General features: G+C 47.0%; 1 protein-coding gene across 4 annotated transcripts; it reads right to left on the reverse strand.

Moving 5' to 3' along the window:
• Positions 1-1,483: 1,483 nt before the first annotated feature.
• Positions 1,484-19,705, reverse strand: VLDLR (very low density lipoprotein receptor). Of its 4 annotated transcripts, none has more exons than XM_064502193.1 (19): positions 19,415-19,705; positions 15,204-15,323; positions 14,081-14,203; positions 13,038-13,160; positions 11,320-11,691; positions 11,095-11,232; positions 10,888-11,010; positions 10,296-10,415; positions 10,091-10,216; positions 9,577-9,748; positions 9,013-9,237; positions 8,730-8,848; positions 8,213-8,352; positions 7,945-8,086; positions 7,453-7,599; positions 6,459-6,548; positions 5,979-6,056; positions 5,695-5,864; positions 1,484-5,338 (listed from the first exon to the last, which is right to left on the reverse strand). In XM_064502193.1, the coding sequence occupies exons 1-19, from the start codon at positions 19,539-19,541 to the stop codon at positions 5,303-5,305; spliced, it is 2,691 nt and encodes an 896-aa protein (XP_064358263.1). In that variant the 5' UTR covers positions 19,542-19,705; the 3' UTR covers positions 1,484-5,302. The 4 variants fall into 4 exon arrangements, with proteins under 4 accessions (XP_064358263.1, XP_064358264.1, XP_064358262.1 ...); XM_064502194.1 differs by having other exon boundaries at positions 11,095-11,217; positions 19,415-19,704; XM_064502192.1 differs by lacking the exon at positions 6,459-6,548 and having other exon boundaries at positions 11,095-11,217; positions 19,415-19,627.
• Between the last annotated feature and the right edge of the window lie 817 nt (positions 19,706-20,522).

Consider the following 20,522-nt stretch of genomic DNA (forward strand, 5'->3'; position numbering starts at 1 on the left):
CGTGGAAAGCATGAACTGAAACTTGCTGCCACCATTTGAGTGCTCAAATGAATGGACCTAGACCAAACTCTGCAAAAGGGGTATGAATGTCTGCTGCCATCCGGACTCTACTTCACGCACTGCAAAAACTGTGTCACCTACTCAGATAATATTTGGCTCACTTTGGAGAAAAAGGTGTATTTATAATCAAAAGAGCAAGGCCAACCCCACTTACTACTGGCCTCCTGTTAACTACAACCCGCTGAGCCATCCAACCAGCATTTTACCATTCTAGCTCTCCTCCCATTCAGACCATAATGTCCCAACTAGGATATAAAAATGTTGTAGGAGATAGCACTGAAAGTCTTGTTAGCACTGAGGTAGATGACATCACTGCTCTCCCTCATACACAAATCACATCGTTTATCAAAGACGACAGGTAGATTGGTCAGGCATGATTTATCCCTTGGTAACTTCATTGGGAGCTGATGGTTCCTGATCACCTTCTCCTCCATGTGCCAAGATTAAAACCATCCAAGTCTTCCTCCTGTCCCCTGAATAAGTTACTTAGATGTCTAACCCCCATGAGACACAGGCTGCCAAGTGCTTTTTGAATCCTGGCCTAACAGGAATGCACACCTTTTTAAGGCACATACTTTAGTGCTGAATTCATCAGTTAAAACCTCAGCCAGAATACATCATGCAAATCACAAATTGTCTTTCCTGAATTAGAAAGGATTGATCTTAAATATATAAAAATGCACCTGAGTATTGAAAAATGCAACTAGCAAAGAGTTGCACAAACAAAAGCACCAGTTCTCACTGTTGCTGCACAAGGCACCCCAGTGCAGGCAGTGCTGCGCCTGGACTGTTATGGTTTTCTCCGTATTCCACTGTCAACCTTTCCAAGAGACCTTTCAACAATAAATACTTTCCACTGGAGGGAAAGAACTGTTTTGAATGTTAAGTTAATCCCAAGCTCCCATCCAACTATTTAAGCTTTAAATCGATGCCCTGACAGCACAGTAAAACATTTCCATTCCCATGTATCTGAAGTACAACACCAAAAAGATCATGTCTGTAGGAAAAATAGGACCTGAAAATTGCTTAATCTTTGACAGAGGACATCTCTGCAGCAAAAAAATTTTCTCCTGAATCTTTTGTTTTGCCAGTGTTTAAGCAGTTCTTTACACACTGAGAAATGTCTTGTAGCTAGTTCAGGCTTTTGGATTCTGCTCAGCTTGGGAGTTTGGTTTTCTCCTAACCATAAAAAAGGATTTTCCATTGGTTGGCAGGGATGTGTACATGACATGACTAGGGCTGTGCAAGGCAGAAATAAGACCAGAATTGTTTCAACTAGCAATCTTAATCCAGATGCTCATCAGCCCCATTCTTCATTTCACAGCCTCTCTCCTGCTCTTAGGGTTTTTTTCTTCATTCCATATGGGCAACTTGTGAAGTTTTTCAAAAGAAAAAAACTGAAAAAACACAAACCAGGATTGCATTAAGTTGTTTTCTGTACTTTAATAGAGCAGACCTCTTACAAAAGCACCCTCCTTCAAATATGCAACAAGAAACTCACATTCACCTTGTGCACCAGCTCCAAATGAGGAGGAACAGCATGTTTCTTTGCCAATGAGTTGCAGGCTTGCTGTGGCAGGACTACAGCAAGAAGGGGCAGGCCTTCACTTGCATCTAAGGTTATGGAGTAAAGTGCTTCAGCAGCTATAAGGTTTCCCTTATTCGAGGTCTCCCATCCCATTTCTCCAAGCCTGGCTCCTCGTCTTAATCTAGCAGGATTCAGCACCACGTAGAAGTAAATGAATGCATCTGCACTGTTTCAAACATCTGGTAGATCAAAACTAGATATTTCCATTAGATAGAGGGAAAAATACATAAAGTTACCTTGGGAAAAGGCACATTGCAAATATCCAAGGAGGAATGGGGTAGGGAAGAGATGGGAAGGAGTAATACACAAGAATTTCCTTTGTCTCTTGTCTATTTTTGTTAGCATTGTAGATCTTACATTATTGCTCAAAAAGCAGATCAAATAGGTAGAAAAGGACACGGGAGCAGGGGAACAGTGTAACAGTACAGAAGTTTGAATACTTGTAAGATAAAGTGAACTTTATAACCAGCTCTGCACTCACACTGCTAACAGATGCTGAAGAGCGTTTAAACAGTATTCAGAACCAGAGAGCTTCGAATTCAGCTGGAGTAAAAAAAGCCAGTATTGAACAAGCCACTGAAACTATGTTTATGTATCTTATTGACAGTACATTCTTTGAGGCATAAGAAGTCAAGTGGAAAACAAAACCCAGCCAAACAGGTTACTGATGCCCCATTGCTCTGGGAACATGTGAGCCTGTAGCAGAGAACCTGAAACATGGCTGAATTCTGAGAATTATTCCAGTGGCAGTTAGCACTGCTACAGGCTCCTCTGAGGGACTTCAGTGCAGCTATACCACTCTTCTTAGGTGCCAAAAAAGTCACATGAAGGAGCAATGAAACAAAGAGACAGACTCACAGATGTCAGGAAAAAAGTTATTCAAAGATAGTAAGGCATTTGTCTGTTCAAGTTGGATGTGTTTTTACAGAAGGAATCCCTGACTACTCTCCAAGCATGCTGTGGAAGCAAACAAGGACTTCATAACGCTGGTATGAAGAGGGCAGGGCAGGATAAACCTAAAAAATTAAGAGCCAAACACATCTGCAACTAAGAACGGGTCATATTATATCATCCCCTGCTACTGCCTGATACCCCCTACTCCACCGCCTTCCTGCTGTTGAATGTGTAGAAGTTTTATCAGGATAAGTGTCATGTCTCCTACAGACTATAGAAACTACTTTCATGCTCTAAAGTACTGTTTTTGACAATTCTATTCAGTACACGCGGGTAAAGTCAAAAAACAAATCCCAAGACTTCAATTTCTGTAAGAACTAACTCAGGTTCTGAAAACTGAGTCTTAAGCTGCAACTCCAACACTGAATGTTAATGTGAGGAAGCATCTTTATCAGTCTATTCGATGTGCTATTTGGTATTAAACCAGTGATAGCAAGGAACTTTAGCAAGAAAGCGGAGAGGTACATCTATCTAAAAACTAGAGAGGCAAAGAGTTTTGCCTGTGTTTAGTTGCTATGCAGCTTCATAACCAACAAGCTGGCTGAAAAAATAAAAATTCTATTTTAGGGTCTGTAACATTTCCATACAAATATGTTATAATATCTACAGCTAGAAATCTAATTGAAAAAGTTGAATTCTATCCAAAAACTAATAATTCTTACAAGATTAGGCTACTAAAAACAAGAACACCACCAAAAACCCTACACCTCTCTTCCTACCTTATCACAGAAGCTATTCAGCAAAATAGATAAAATATTCTTGGACAGAAACTTTAGAGATCTCCTCACTTCCTGATCTTTGCTAAGTAATCTCAGTCCACATGTATTCTACATACTGAAAATGTCTGTAGATAGACAAGAACTGCCAGGGATAGCTGACTAAAGCTTCAGCTCCCAGAAGAGTTGTGAGCTTGCTAGAAACAGCTTATTTTTAATCTGCAGAAGTTGGCAGCTATCCTCATCTGTGAAGAAAGGAGTTCACAATACACAAAAGAACAGTTGCAATGAGAATGGGCATTAAAACCAAGTCTGGGAACTGATCCAAATTCTACTGTTTTTTTTTATTGTTACTATTTTAGAAATGTTGACCGAGAATGATTTACCAAGTCATCACCAAAGCATGACTGGGAGACTTCAGCTTCTCCCAAGCCATGTCTTCTACTGGTAGCCTTGAATGTGCATCCAATCAAAACAAAAAAATTTTTTGCCTTGAGGGAGAAGTTAATCTTTCTATCATACCTGCTCTAGGATGAGTAGCAATAAAGCTAGCAATTCCTGCCATTTTTCATGAGGGTGGCAATTCAAGCCCAGGATCTTGCAATGTCAGAGGAAGAAACAGGGACTTTATCCAAGACAAAAATTTGTCATTAAGTAAGCTACTACCGGCCAGGGAAGCCAGCTTTTGCTTAGTTGGAGACTGCCAAGCAGTTAGGCCATAAAGAGCAGAAACTTCCCATTTCATGGCTCCAGACTCGGTCACAAAGCAAAGTGTCTGAAGGCCACAGACCTCGCAAGTTAACACAGCCTTATCCCTCCCCATTGCCTCAGTGAACTAGGCTCATACAGCAAATAAGAAATAGACTTCATGCTACTAGCACCAGAGTAAGTAGCATGGTACTAGGCAGTCACCAGCAGCAAGATGAATCCCACCTTCCTAGAGCCACACATTTATTCATCTGTCCTGTGGTCAACCAAGAGGGAGGCTCCAGCACTCTGAGTGGTCTTACAGCCACTGTGATCAACTGGCACTCTAAAATGAGCCAGCCTAACAGGTCCTTTGGCTGAAAAGTCAGCTCCCAAGGTACAACCTAGAGCACTAGCTGAGCACAGCAGATCCACATACTTAGTCTGCTGCAGGCAGAGCACTAAGAACCACAGGGTGCCCAGGCCAGCCTTGCTCATGCATTTGACTGTCATCACAGTCACTCTCATCCCACTCAGAGCAGGAGACTGCCTCTGTTCCCACAGCAAAGGGAACACTAGCTCACACAGATATGCACTGCTGGGGGCTTTGGCACGTAGCAACAGGGGCTACTTAGGACATATGCTATTCTACTTCAGTTGTGTCATAATAAGGAAGACCAATTTAATTGCTTTTTTTATTTATTTTTCCCTCCTCTGCATTTAAAATTTACAGTGGTTTCTCAAAGAGCATTCATACCTGTATACCTCTAAGAGGTAACAGACAAGATTGTTTCAGTCGTACATACAAAATTACTTAGGTCTACAAATTTTTGGCAATCACAGTAACCCGTTTTTTCCTATTGCCATTGCCCCAACCATTGAAAAAGAGACAGTGTACAATAATTTACATTTGAAGTATTTCAAAGTGCTTAATAGTGATTCTCTAGGAATATTTACAAGTGGCCTATACACATATGTACAGGTGTTACACTATAGCACAAGCTGTGGCTGGAATATGGCTTTCTATGGAAAGTGCTTTATATTTGGCCAGTGGTGTTACTGACTGACCAATTCAAGGGTTACTGATAAAACCATAACCACTAAAAGCTGAATTGTTGTGGACAGATATTTACAAGGTTTGTTGCTAGGCTGTATAAAATAGGTATTTACATAAGTGTTCCATACATACAGAAAGTATCTTCATTCTTCCAAGAATGGAGGAAGTCTCAGCCACAAGCCTGGTTTATTATCCCCAATAATGTAAAATGCAAGTAAACTCAGATCGCTGATCCAATGCTCACGCCATATCGTCATCTGTGCTCACAACGGATATCTGTACAAAACAGGCATTAGTTAGCCACAGCTGTACTAGTGATGGATACCACACAGTGCATAGCTTCACTACAGGGCAGTCTAAAATAGGAGCTAGTTCTGCAGTTCTCCACCAGTTCAGCTCTGGATTACTCCATGCCAGGCACAGGAGAACAGACACTTGCTACAACTTTAGCCTTGATCAAAAGAATGAGCTCTCATTTTACTCAGCCTAGTACTTCAGCTGCACCTAGTAAGTCTCTGCTCTTGAAAGCAGAGACTTCTCCCAAATTCAAGTCAGCTATTGTTTATCGGTCTTTCCTGTCCCTAGGCCAAAGATTAGCCAAGAGCCTCAGACAAGTCAACAAGTTTACTTACTGCAGGGTAGGTATGGCCTACTGAACTGCTGTGTCTTCCAATATCAATTGTGAGGTCCTCTTCTGTTGTTTTCAGATAGACAGGATTATCAAAATTCATGCTTTTCATGTTTTTGTGTTGCCAGTTACGCCACATGAAGTAGCCAGCCACTGCAGCCATCACCAGCAATACTTCAGGGAAAGAAAAGGATTGTAAGCATTAAGCAGTGTCAGGTCAAACTCCAGACTAAGTGGAGGCTTAACCCACAACAGGGGCACCCCGATGCTAGTGAATGCTGTACTCACAGACAGGAAGAACAGCCCAAGCAGCTGACGTCCCTCTGGCAGCAGCTACTTCAGACACCGTACCGCTGATGTTGAATCCTGCGTGACAATTTACAAAACAGTGAGGTTGCTTACCGATAGGCTGGCAGACTTAGTCGGATGCAGGCACTCGACTAAATCCAGAAGCTGCTATCATATTAACTTGTCTCAGCAACGCATTGTAAGAACAGCCTAATAGGCTTCGTTTTATCTTAGGAAAAAACTTTTTTTATTGCTCATCTTCTGAGCACTCCTGGGACATCATGGACACTATGGGTTCCATACTGTCATAAAGCAAACCAATTCTTTTTTATCACATTAGGCTCCAGCTATCTTATTTGGACTACATACATGACCTGTATTCTCTATTTGCATGCAGAGGAGAAAAACTTCAAGTAGGCTAGTGGGTCAGTTTGTATTTCATTTCTGTAATGTTTAGTAGTGAGTTATTGGGACCAGTACCTCCAGGAACTAGTCCAACAGTTGGAGATTTTTCTGTTGTGCTGGTATCTTTAGCCTCAGTGTAAGCCACAGTTGTTCCAGTACCTGAAACTAATTATAGATCAAGAACCCAGTTAATCCTGAAGTTCTGAGATGGCTTAGCTGTGACATCCATGGTGGTGAACGTTTAGCAGATGGCAGAATGATCATGCAGCTTGTTAGCTTAATTGGAAATACTGACATTAGTTATTTCACTAGCAAGTCCACCCTCAGCTATAATTTATTTTTTGATCAAAAACTTTAAGAATCAGTTTAGACAGTTAATCATGCATAACCTATAGGTATTTGAAGGGAATCATTAAAACCATTACTATCCTTGAGATTTGGTTCAGTGTGTTTGCTGGTCAAGCATGGCCTTTGAGATATGATAATGCATTGAGATATGCATTTAAGTATCAGTCCTTTAGAGCATCCACTACTCACCAAAGGCAAAGGGTCCTCACATTGACTAGTCTGGCTGCAGCAGTCAGAGTCAACATGTGACGCAGCAAGTGGTACCTTGCAGTGTCTAGTTGCACTGGACCACACAGGCAAGCCTGACATATAGTCACTGCTCTGGATAGCAGCAGCCTGTTCGGACCTGCAAAGCACTTCCTTGCTCAGCCTGTCAGTTTTCAGCGTGGTGTGTTTATATACTGGAGAGCCACGTTAGTTTATAGTTAGCCCATATATCCACTGTGTTATGAGAAGGGGGGCTAGGTATATTTATGCATGTGCTTGCTGTCTGCAGAAAGCCAACTGCAACATATTATTGCAAGTGATGATGATGCAGAAGCCAAGCATGGACTTTGAACAGCACTGCAGACTGAGTGCCTGCTTAATGCATGCCAGAGGATCACCCCCTCAAAGATGAATTTCAGACTAACCCATGCAATATATACTGTCTATACTGCCATGCTGGCCTCTTACAGGTTACCTGTCCAGCCAGGAAAGCATTTCAGTCATACTACCATACCTGCACATCTCAGACCATCCTCCTGCAAGAAGTATCCAGCAGGACATGCACAGGTATACTTTGGGGAGTGTTCATTTATCTGAGGAGCAGGCAGGCACAGGTAGCTACAGCCTCCATTTGCCATGTTGTCTTCACACCAGTTCTTGCCTGTTGGTACAAATTAGTTTTAAACAACTGACAGGAGTGAGCCTTCATGCTAAGTAGTACAGCACAACATTTTGTTCAGTAATTGCTGTACTAGAGTGACTTCCCTCTGCAAGTTACAGACTTCTACCTACTCTATCTGAGCAAGAGGCATTGCAGCTTCCTCTTCTCTCAGTTCCAGTGAGGGCATCTACGCCAGGAGCTCCACGCACAGCATGGAAGCAGAAAGCTACACAGGTGAACGAGATCATTCCCCACGCTTCTCTAGCAGCTGGGTTACCACCACCCAAATAGGGCAGGCTTCACATAAGTACATGCTCACACAGCTATAAACCACATGGGAGTTACCTGAAGGCTGAACAAGCTCATGATACACAATGATGTCCTGTGCATCATTGAGGTTGTTTACTAGAGTAACCAATTCAGATCCAGTAAATTTGTTGGCACCATAGACTGCCTCATTCTCCCCATCAATCCAGTACACACGGTCCTAGAAGGCAGAGTCATTGCATCCCATTACATTTGGGTTAGTTTCAGTCAGCTATCACAACACAGTTAGCCATGCACCAGCAAGAACATGAGCTCAGACACAAGGAGTACAGGAAGCTGCTCTTACCTCAAATATTGTTACAGCAAGAGGATGGGGAAGAAACATATGAGACTTTAGCACAAGTCTGCGGTCCTGGCCATTCAAGTCCACGCTGGACAGCATATGCAGTTTAGAATCAAGCCAGTACAGACGGCTTTTTACAAGATCTAGGAGAAGCAGGGTGTGGGGGAAGAGAGAAAAATATTCAGTATCTACACTGAGAAGACCTCCAGAGCCTCCTGAAAAAGCTGAAATACTTACAAGTTCAAGAACTATTGCAGTGTTACCCTAATCTCTTATATGGGAATGCAGAAGGCCTGCTACAGTGCTGCCTGAGTGGCCTATGCCTCAATTAGAACAGAGCCACACAAAAAAGGTTACCACTTCAGTATCTGGGGAGTAGCTTTGCCTGTTGCAGTATCTCCAGGCATGCTGGAACTTACTATTCTCAGAAGCTGCAAACAGTTTTCTGAAGGATGATCTTAGCTTTTGCAGTAGGCAAACTGGTACAGAATACCTTCAACACAGAACACGTTCAGCATACCTAGAGCAATTCCATTTGGCCACTGGATTTCTGTTGTCACAAGCTGCTGTCTGTCAAATCCATTCATTCCCGCTTTCTCAATTTTTGCTGGCTCACCCCAGTCTGACCAGTACATAAAGCTGTGAAGTAGAATTTATGTTGTATGACGCACTAAAGTATGTGTAGGATTTAAGGCTTAGTTATAACCATTTAACAAGTAGCTAGATAAAAGGATACCAAAGTCAATTATGAGGACACAGAAGCTTGCAGGTCTGGTTTTTAGAGAAGCAGGAGAAATACTCACCCAGAGAGAGGATCTACAGCTATGGAAGCTGGCTCTCTTAGCTCAGAGTAAAACAGAGCCTTCCTTTTTGTACCATCTAGGCTAGCCACCGAAATGGTCTTTGCAGCTGAGTCAGTCCAGTAGATGTTCTTATAAATCCAGTCAACAGCAATTCCAGCCGGGCTCTGTATGTTGTCTAGGATTCTGATGTGTTTTCCAACTTTGTCACGGGTATCAATAGAGGCACTGGAAGACAAGAATTATGTGCTTTCGCCACTCCCTCCACAGAAACTGTTTTGTATGCCTTAGCAAATACAACATATAGATCTCAGGCAGACAATCTAGAAAATGCACTTGCAACTTTCCACAAGGTGCTTTCTCATTCAGCTTTAGCAACACTCAATAGGAAGCATAATCAGCATAAACACATCTATCGACTGGAACTTGCACCTGCTGTACTTAGTCTTTCAGTGCAGGACATCAGGAGTCTAGTTCTTGGCACCAAAGTTTAGAGCAGTATCTTGACGCAAGATACTTAGGGGAAAATGCTCCAGGATTCAGAGACTAAGTCTTTAGTCTGTTTACCTGAAGATGGCTTTTTGGCTGAAGTCAGCCCAATAGAGCTTTTGCTCAGCAATGTCAGCATCTAGAGCTACAGTGTTTCTTAGCTGCTCTACTAGCTGAATATATTCTTTCCTTTCAAGGCCAATCTTCCTGATATCCCGGCGGTTGGTGAAAATTAGACATGGTTCTTTCCCTGTGAAAAGAGCATACAGGTTATTTGTAGTTCTAGACAAGCAGTCACACACTGTTCTTTCACAACATGTTTAAGAGTTGCAGGGTATGCTGTTCCCCTAATGCTAGGGGATGCTGACAGAGGTCTTTGCCATGCCATACCTTGTCTGTCTCTCCCTCCACAATTTGACTATGGGCAGAGAGAGGATGTTAGGAGTATTCAGGTCTTTACAAATTATATGGAAAACAGCACATAACCAGTGTCATAAACACCTGCAACAGCATAGGTAATGCCTCATACGGTACCTCCTTTCAAAGTGGCTCTCATGCCTGAGGGGTACAGAAGTCTTATGCCAATGCTTACCTACTGCCTTGCACACTCCAGTAGCAAGATCCATCTGATAGCCACGACTACATTCACATTTGTAACCACCTTTCAGGTTGATACAAATTTGACTACAGATACCAGGGTTTTGGCATTCATCAATATCTGCAAAGACAACGTAACAACTCATTTGTTCTCATCCAACAACATCAGTGGGGTCCAGATTAACATAGCTGATACTTGCCTCCACATGTTCTCCTGTCTACAAGTTCAAACCCAGCTGGGCAGTCACATTCATAGCCAATAATAAGGTCTCTGCAGATATGAGAGCATCCACCATTGTTCACCAGACATTCATTTGTGTCTGGAAGAGAAGAATTGGCTTGTTCTTAGATGGCACACACATTTAGTCTTTAAGTCTTAATCACTGAGTGCTTTTCCAGATACCCGTATATCTTCTAATGATACCTGCCACAAGTGCTAAACCCCGTTGGCACTTGAAGTCCTGTGCAAGAGAACCTCCTCAAGACCTGTATGTGCTCAGCTATCATCATCATGTTGCTTGTGTCACAAGTTGGTGGCAGCAGAGCAAGAGTGAAGCTCCTGGAAGCTTCAGCAGAGTTTGTGTTTTCCAAGTGCCTTGAAGCCATTGAGAAGTCATCCCAATAGCCTGTTTGCCTGTGGTAAAGCTAGCCTATTAACTGGATTGCGTCTGGCTGTTTTCTTGTCACTAAGACGAAGCACATAGGCATCCCACAGTCTGACAGCCAGCAACTCAGAAGCAGTATCCGAGTCTGCCTCAAGGTCAACATTGTGCAATGAATTTGTTCACTTACTACACTCCTTGAGGGGCTCATCACTCCAGTCCTTGCAGTCCCTCTGCTGATTACACACTTTGCTGATGTCTATGCATTCTCCACTTCTGCACTTGAACTTGCCAGGTCCGGAGCACTGAATGACTGAGATAATGAAGACTGTGAGGGGACCACCAGTTTCGAGAGAGATTCTGCAACATCTTTATCCTTGCTTAATTCCACACTTACCATTGTTACAGCTGGCTTCATCAGTGCCATCCAGACAGTCTCTCACACCATTGCATTGCCTACTCCCATGGATGCAGTTCCCATCTTCACATCTGAACTGGTCTGGTCTGCAGGTCCGAGAAGCTAAGAACAGAGTCACTACAGAGTTATATTCCAATGGTCTGCTGAAAGAACGGACAGAGGCGAGGCAGCACCTCCTTGAGAGGAAGGAGCAAGTTAACTTACGGCAGTTGATTTCATCACTTCCATCCTTGCAGTCAGGATCTCCATCACAGCGCCACTTCTTGTGGATACATTCACCGGAGCCACACTGCACCTCACTGGTGGAGCATTTCACAGGAGGGGCAGGCTGGCGGCCACACTGCTCTAGAGATTCGTCCGACTGGTCAGAGCAGTCGGTGTCATCGTCACACACCCAGCTGACGGGGATGCAGGTGGAGCTCCTGCACTGGAACTCATGAGCACCGCAGGTTGGGGGCGCGCACTCCAGCTCGTCACTGCCGTCGCTGCAGTCGTCTTGGCCATTGCAGACGAAGCTCTTGGAAATACACTGCCCGCTGCTGCATGTGAACTCCACTGGATTGCAGGTCACATTGCCTGGAGCAACAGGAGTAACAGATTAGCAGATTATCACAACAAGGCAGACTTTCTTATGAAGAGTATTTTGCTTTGCAGGTTGCTTCATCAGCTGTTAGCTGACAGTAGGTCAGCATCCCGTGCAAGGCTCTGGGAGACCCTGAGTGTCCTGCAGTGGCCAGCTGAGCCCTGCAAAGACTGTCCTTATTGTCTTAGTTGTTGTAAGGAGCAAGAGGCATCAGCTGTGCTATGGAGTGAAGATACTTTTCTGAAGCAGCTAGGCTGTTCTGCTTTGAAGTGCTAGCCTCTGGGAGAACAGGCTCAGACTCTGTGAATCAGAGATAGAAGGTAAGAGAATTGCCAGCTCTGGAGTACAGACTGTGGTTTAGATAGCCAGATGGTCAGCATGCACTGTAGTTTGAAATTGAAGTGCTTTGTGCTGGTCCCCAGGAGAGCAGCGGCCCATTTGCCTGGACTACTGGGGATAACAGATCAAGATCTTGCACTACTTGATCCTGTGGCATTCAGCACATCCACACAACTTATGGCAGTGCTCATTTTGTAGCAGCGTAGCTAGCAGCTCAGTATGCCTAGGCTGATAATTTTATCAGCTCCATTAAAAACATTGCATGTAGATTTACTTGTCAGATAAAGGCACTCACTGGGCAAGTATGGCAGCTACCCCATGGATATAGAGCACAAGTGTGGAGTTCGGTATATTGTTAGCCTCTCAGGGTAAGGCGGTACCGACAGAAGTCAACCCTGTGGCTTTGCTCACAGCAAACTTGTTTTGGGACACCTCAGGCTACTGCTGTGCTGGCAGTCCATCAGAACGAGCCACGAGCACTGCACTGAGGCTGGCGGTTGCATCTTTGCTTGAGTACTGCCCTGGAGTTGTCCCTCGCAGCACCTGAAACCAGCTCCCTAGTCTGTACTTTCAGACTAGTGTACAATACTACAGCTAGGAGTATTAAGCAAAACAGCTGCTCCCTACAGCTTGGTTAGAAGTCACTACCATATTTTTAAGGGACGAGATTGTTAATGTAATCACCAACTAGAGTTACCTGCTGAGAAACTCTGGAGAAAGCATGTTGTGATGGTTTGCCTGGCATGCAAGCAAGCCTATGTCTACTGGGATTTCTGTCTAGTTTTGACAATAAGTGTTGAATAGCTTATATTGCTGTACTCCTTAACTTAGGAAGATACAGGAGCATTAGGACAAGTCTGCAACACAAACATGAATGTAGTGTTAAGAAGATATTGATACTATGAGATTTATCTTCCCAGGTATACTGCCCAGCTAGCTCCTTTCAGGTCAAGTCAATTTCAAATAGAGTTATGCAGCCACCATTTCTTTCTTCCCTTACCACAATTCTCTTCATCTTCTCCACTGTCACAGTCTCTTTCACCATCACATTTCCAGGACACTGGGATACACTGGGTTGACTGAGGACCACAGTTGATTTCATTTACCCGGCATGTTCTCATATCTATTGGAAAAAGTTCAAGTTCAATTTAAGAGTCCTGAAACTTAAGAACTACTGATCTTGGGTTTTAGCAGTCCTCCTGAAGTTCAGTCTGAAAGGCTCCAGCTCTGGACACAATTGCAGTTAGGGGTCAGCATCCATCTAAATCAATGGCAGCATCGTAGAAGGTGTTACTTTAGTCCATACCACTCAGTAACAGAAAAAAGGTAGCACTTCCAGTTCCTAATAGATTAATATTTATTAAGAGTATCTTTGTGGTGGTAGCTTTGTTATTGCACACCAGTTACACTGCACAAGGTTGAGCTGTGACATGCGGTCTCAAACAGCATGTAGCAGTAATGCCAAAGTGCAGTAGGGCTCGGGGCTGAAGTATCGAGATTGCTCCTCAGTGCAGATCCTATTGATAAAGACAAATAAAGCTTTATAGATCCACAGGATCTATATTCCTAGATTAGTTAAAACACTTAAGATTGGAGTATATTCCCAGAGCTTCTAGTTAGGCCTTTGTACTTTCGCTTTCTTCCCCACAGGTATTCAGTCACTCAGTTCGTGTTCTAGGTCTGGTTATTTTGCAGCTAGTTTTCTCAGAGGACAGGGATCGCTCAGCGAACAAGCCACCGTAACACTCAAGGCTCCAGTGTGCTTACTGCTCCTCACTGTTAGGAAAATCTTGGTGAATCTTGCTATCATCTATCAACCATAAGGGCGAATCTCCCACTCATTTTGAGCCCTTTTAATTAGCACGAAGTCTTGTCAAGTTACGGATGTGGCCACAGCCAAACTATCACTTATGCAGGTGCTCTCCAGAGCAAGCACTTGTTCATGTAGGAGGAGAGCCAGGCTGCAGGCAGGCGCGAACTCAAAACACTCCCCCCCCGCCCCACAGATTTCCCCACCAGCACTGACGGGCCAGGCTCACTTACGGCACAGCTCAGCACTCTCATCAGATCCATCCTCGCAGTCCGGATCCCCATCACACTGCCATCTGTTAGGCACACACTGACCACTGTTGCACACAAAATCAGATTCAGCACATGTCTTCTTTACTGCAAGGGAGAAGGACGGCCACTTGTTTAGACCCTGGAGCTAAGCTTGTGTGCTGCAGCGAGATGCGCTCTGTTGCTCTAGCCAAGTGATGCAGCACCTCTAGCTCTTGAGTGTCTGATGTCTTCTTCCACCAGCCTAATGACAGCACTGCTTAACACTTCCTAGAGAGTTACGCCGGTGCACAGAAAAACATCTATCTTCCTGCAAACACACACTGAAGGAGTGGTGGTGTTAAGGGTGACTATGCTGCTAGAAGAGCTGCTACTTGGAACAAACCTGAGCTGCAGCAAGGACTATGGATATTTACGATTATATGTGGATTTTAAATTCTAATGGCACTGCAAGTCAAATGCCTTGATAATAAACTGTTAGAGGTGCAGTGCTACATAGCCCTAAGGTAACTGTTTAGACCTGCTTGAGCAGACTGACAGTTCAGTCACACCAGTGTTGGCCAGGGAGTTCATTCTGCCTTGTCTAGTTACATCTAGTCACCTGCCCTGGTCTCCAAGTGCACTTAAAGCGAGAGCTGCCAGCCAGAGGTAGACTTAGTGTTTACAGAGGCTGAACAGAATCACTTTCATACAGAAAAAAGGATATTTAATCCTGGATTAAGCAGTATCTAAGTGCTAATAGCAGCTGATTTCTACCACATCTTAAAGCAATAAGAGAAAAGCATTGCAGTCTGGTCTTCGCGATCACTCTCCCAGCAAATTAAGAGTTTTGGTCATGAGCTTTTACCTCAGCCACCAAGTCCAGCAGATTTTCAGTGTTTAGTGCAGTTTAATTATATCAGTGGAATACAAGGCATCAAGATAGACCCTTAGTTGCTCTAGGAAGTTTGTTGTCTGCTGTGTATTCCAGCTGGCAATGGAGGTGCTGGACAGGACAAGTGTCTCTGTCCTTGGGACACCATCCAATCTGCTATCCCCCACCCCCTCCAGCATCAAGGCTAACAACCAAGTAACACTATAGAGATACTGCTTTTGCCCAAGTACTTACCACAAGTAGTCTCATCACTGCCATCTGAACAGTCTTCATCACCATCACATTTCCAGAGTAAAGGAATACAGCGTCCATTACTACACGCAAATTGGGATTCCTCACATTTTGCTCTTGCACCTTCAATGAGAAGAGAAATTTGAGCCCCTATACTGTTTAGCAATACCTCTTGATATCAGCAGTGGGGGAAGATATCCAGCTTAATAAACAAAATAACATCAGCATGAGACAAGATCTGAGCTCTGAGACTTTTGACTGTAGTCGTAACCACAGCAGAATGGAAGTTTTCACCGCACAGGCACGGAGTTTAAGCAGCATGACGGCATGCCTGCAGGACAGCAGTAAACTATCCTCAGTGGTCTCACTGCTGAGCTTTCCAGATTTGCCATGTGGTAGTGGGATGCACATGTGCACTGATTTTTGCTGTTTGAAGCTTAGTATTGCATTCTCAAAGCTCTTCAAACTTTGAGCAAACAGGGTTCAAATGTGACTAACATCAAGTTGCATTAGCATTTCAGTACTCTGCTGCTAATACACTGTAACAGGATCCCACAGACGCCTGCAGTGAGATAGCTTAGCAATCTGCCCTGTAGTTGAACAACAGTTTTTCTTGGTATAGGCTATCCCAGCAGCAGTAGCCCTGCAGTCTGGAAAATAATCATGGGGGAGAGTTAGTTGCCACCATCTGGTTAATAAAGTCCTCAAACAAGGGCACCAAGAGAAGTTCCTTCGTATATAAGAAGTGAAGCTGGACTTATCCAGCTCTTGCTTATTAAAGCTAGGTCAAACTTGATGTTAGGACAGCAAAATATTTTATCACCTCCTTCTGGAACCAATCCTGTTGTTCTCCCAACTGATAGGGATCGCAGGTTGTTAGTAAGCTTGAGTCAGGTACCGCTTTGTGTGTGACACTTAGCATTCACATGCATTTTCCAAAATATCTTAGTTCTGCAGCTGTATGACCCCATCCCTCAAGGGAAGCTACCATGCCTTGAAGCTCTGTTGTCACTGCCACTAGAGCAGCAGCCTGCCTCTTCAGCAGCTAAGCCAGGGCTGCTCCACCAAATGCATGCAGGCAAGTCTATGAGCTTATGCACTGGTTTTGGCTGCACGTCTGTGGCATGATGCAAGAGTCCTGCTCCTCCCTGGCTTATTGCATCATTTAATGGAAGTGCTTTGTCTTGGCATTCCAAGGCCGGCAAAGGGCATCTAACAGACCGCTACGTGCTCTGTTATGGTGTATGATATGCAAAATGCAAGAGAGTTTCCAAGCAGAGGGAAGCTATGCAGCCTACTGAAACAGATATATTTCACACCACACTGGCTAGCAATCTGTCCAGGGCTTGCCTTTACCTAGTGGCTGAACACAAGCAAGGAAAGCAAGGGCAATTTTATCTTCTCTCTAGTATGAGAAGTAAAGGAATTGAAACAGCAGCTTATTAGGCTCTGCTAATATTTTAGCAGTCTTACAGGTTGCATCTGACAAGCAAGTTAGTGTTTTACTCAGTCAAGCCACAACAGCTTGCACTGGCATTCTTTGAATGCAATTATCATGAAACAACTGCATATCCATGAAGTGCTCTACATTTCCAACCCTCCACCCCTTTTCAGAATGGGAGTTACACTAGCGTGAACCTCCTAATAGCGTGGTTTTGCAAAGCTACCCGTTTCGTCAAGGGCTGTTGAGTTAGGACAACCTCATCATGCTAGAAGGCTCACCTCAGGCAGCTCAGCCTGCAGGAGCCATGGCCATCGACTTGGTCCTATACTGTGATCGCCTACAAGCTGGCCAGTTACTGCTAAGAGAGGTAGTCTTCTGCATGCAAACCTTGGTCACACATTGTTCCACTATTACTGTACTACTACTTAAATACAAAATGACTGACTCCTGCTGCTAGTTTTCCAACGTCCTCACCCAGGCTTTCAGAGTGAGAACAGTCAACCTTTCCCAAAATAGCATACTAGAGATATTAGACTAGGCCTGCCACTCAGGAGATCCCAAAATAACTCCACAGCCCTTAGTTATTCTATTTCAAACTAGAATAACTCAGAGATAAGGCTTGCTAATAGCACATTGTGATTACAAATGTAACATCATTTTGACCAAACAGAACAGAGAAGCTACACGCAATGAAATGAAACAAAAACCAAGCTTGGATTTACAACTTTAACTCCATAATTAAGACTACTGCAAGAAGCCATTCCAAGAAAGTGTCATCTCTCCAGAGTATGCTCAATGAAGTCTCAGAGCAACTACTTTTGTTAGCTCATGGACAAGCAGGGAGCTGGGAGCACCCAACACCCACAGAGGTGCAGGAAGGTGAAGGTCATCATCTGCTGCTGCTCCTGGACATGGCTGTCAAACGGCAAAGGCCACTTGAAGACAGCTCCATTAAGATAAAGGTTACTTCCAGACACTAAGTACAGTCCCTTTCCTTACGCCAAGCACAGTCCTGCAATACCAGGTAGCCATTTAGTCATGACACTACAAGTCTAATCTACTGCTGTTTGAAGCAACCTCTGTTGCAGTTCCAGTCATTAGACCCTCAGTGATTATCAGCTCAGTACCAGCTAACCATGAAATAGAAGCTCCTGTTCACACATGAGCCATACACTAGAAGTACCCTCACACCTTCCCTCCTCTTAGAGATAAGGCCTAGAGGAGCGAAGAAGGGGAAGTAAAAAAACAGATGTGGAGAACCAGTAGCTACCCAGCCTGTGGTTGCTAACATCAGTGTTTCCCAGACACATACTCACTAGAAGCTGGTTTATAAAGCAGCAGTGTGTGCATGGTGAAGGAGCACAGCTACAACAGCTGCCCAAGCTAAACTCGGAATTGCTTTCTCTTGTTACCTCCGCTCTCACTGTTTGTCTCAGCCCCCTAAGCAACTTGTCAGATTACTGGTCTAGGCAGTCTCAAACATGTGACACTTGTGTGCTGTCATCTGACACCAAGTCCCAGAAAAGCTTGCCCTAATGACTGGGAAACCCTGCGAGAGCTCAGGCAGGAGCTAGCTTCTATTCCCTGGAGACCCTGGCAAACTGCAACTATTAGCAGGAGAGAGCTGCTGGGGCCGCTAACTCAGCGGGAAGAGCCAGACTTGAGTTGCTGGTGGACTCCTGTCGCCCTTCGTTTCCTATCTCTTGTTGGGAGTTTTGGCAACAGCGAGCATCAGTTTCAGCGCCAGCCAGTTTGGTCCATCAAACCAGGGCTGTCTAGTCAGAGGGCGCTGCTGCAGGCCAGATGTGCGACTAGTACGGGAACGGGTGACCAGGCAGACACTTCCCTTTCCTTCCCCCATCGCTCCTTGTACGGGGACTGGATGCAACATGCCCCCAGCTGTGCAACATGCCCCCAGCTGTGCTCCACCTGGCAGATCCAGTGCCCAGACCATTGCACGCTGCTAGGACTACAAGATCTAACCACCTACGAGCAGACTTTGCTAACCCGACAAAGACCCGACGCTTGAGCCTGTCTGGGGACTAGCCAGGAGATCAACAGCTGACTCGCGCACCCGCACCCCAAATGCCATACGACGACACTGACGTCAGCTGCCCACCTCCCACCCACAAGAGCCGGCTGGACCTTCAGGAAGGAAGGAAGGAGTCAGCCCGGTGACTGCCACCTCCCCTCAAGCGGAGGGTACTTTTATTCGACCATCCCGTTAGCCCCGTGCACACGCTCCACTGCCGCGGCGGTGACGGCTCCCGCGCCAGGGAGGACCCCGGGGCTGGCGGGCAGGGCCGCGCTTGCGGGACGGCACCCGGGCTGGCGGCACCGGGCCTCGCGGCCAGGCGCAGAAGCCTCGCGGGGCTGCAGCCGCCCTCGCCCAGAGCCGCGCCAGCGCTGCCGGATGCCACAGAGCCGAAGTTGCAGCGCAGTTTGACAGCGCGGCCAGCGCCGCCCGCCCCCGGGGGCTCCCCGACCTCCTCCCGGGAGGGGGCCGCCGGGCTCCCTGCAACACCCGGGCACGCAGACTCCCCCCGGGCAGCCCGCACCGTCGGGGCAACACGGCCCTGCCCCGCGGGGCGCCCGCAGGGACCGTCGGGGGGGCGCGGAGCAGGGGGGCAGCGCGGCGGCCGCGCAGCCCGGGGCAGGAAGGGGGCGCAAAAATAGATGAATAAATGGTTTTTTTTTTTTTTTGGGGGGGGGGGTGGATGGCGAGGAAGGCAGCCCGGCTCCCGCCCGGCCCGGCCCGGCCCGCACTCACCGTCGGCGGCGGCGCGCAGGCCGCCCAGGGCCAGCAGCAGGCAGAGCGCCCAGCGCGGGGCCGCCCGCCGCCCGCCGCCGCCGCCCGCCGCGGCGCTCCCGTCTCCGCGCTGCCCGCCCGACCGCATCGCCGCGCCGGGGAAGGCAGGCAGGCAGGAAGGAGGGAGGGAGGCAGGCGGGAGGGAGGGAGGGAGGCGGGGAGGCGCCGCGGTCGGCGAGGCGAGGAGGAGAGGAGGGCGCCGGAGACATGCACGGGGGGGAGGGTGTCCCCGCGGCGCTCTTATACCCGCCGCCGGCCGCCGTGCGCGGCCGCTGGTGACTCACGGCGCCGCGCCGGGCCCCGGTTGGCTCGCCGGCGCCGCCCGCCCCCGCTTCCTCGTCCGCGGCACCTGCGGCGCCCGCACACCGGCACGGCGCGGCCCGGCGCGGCGGTGAGGGGCGGCGCGGCGCGGTGAGTGGCGGCGCGGCGGGGCAGGGCGGCCCCGGGGCCCGGGGCGCTTGGGGCGGGGGGGGGGGGGGGGGCGGCCTCGCGGTTCCTCCCCCCGCCCCGAAAGGCCCGGCCGCGCGGCGCCGAGGGGTGCTGCCGCCGCGACCCGCCCTCGCCCGGAGCAGCGCTGCTGGGCTGCGTTTCCCCTCCCTCCGCGCGCACGTGCCGCTGTGCATGTGCGGGTGTGTGTGTGCGCGTGTGTGTGTGTGTGTGCGCGTGTGTGTGTGCATGGGGAGTGTGCGTGTGTGTGTGCGCGTGTGTGTGCATGTACGGGGGTGTATCTGCATGTCTGTGTGTGCATGGGGAGTGTGCGTGTGTGTGCGCGCGCGCGCGTGTGTGTGTGCATGGGGAGTGTGCGTGTGTGTGTGCGTGTGCATGGGGGTGTGTGTGCGTGCGTGTGTGTGTGCATGGGCGTGTGTGTGCGTGTGTGCATGAGGTGTGTGCATGTACGGGTGTGTGTGCTTGTATGTGTGTGTGTGTGCGCGCGTGCATGGGGGTGTGTGTGTGAACGCGCGCACGCGCGTGTGTGTGTGTGTGCATGGGGGTGTGCATGGGTGTGTGTGTGCATGGGCGTGTGTGTGCATGTGTGTGCATGTATGTGTATGTGTGTGTGTGTGTGCAT

This window comes from Dromaius novaehollandiae, chromosome Z (genome assembly GCF_036370855.1).
Source record: "Dromaius novaehollandiae isolate bDroNov1 chromosome Z, bDroNov1.hap1, whole genome shotgun sequence".
Classification (NCBI taxonomy): Eukaryota; Metazoa; Chordata; class Aves; order Casuariiformes; family Dromaiidae; genus Dromaius; species Dromaius novaehollandiae.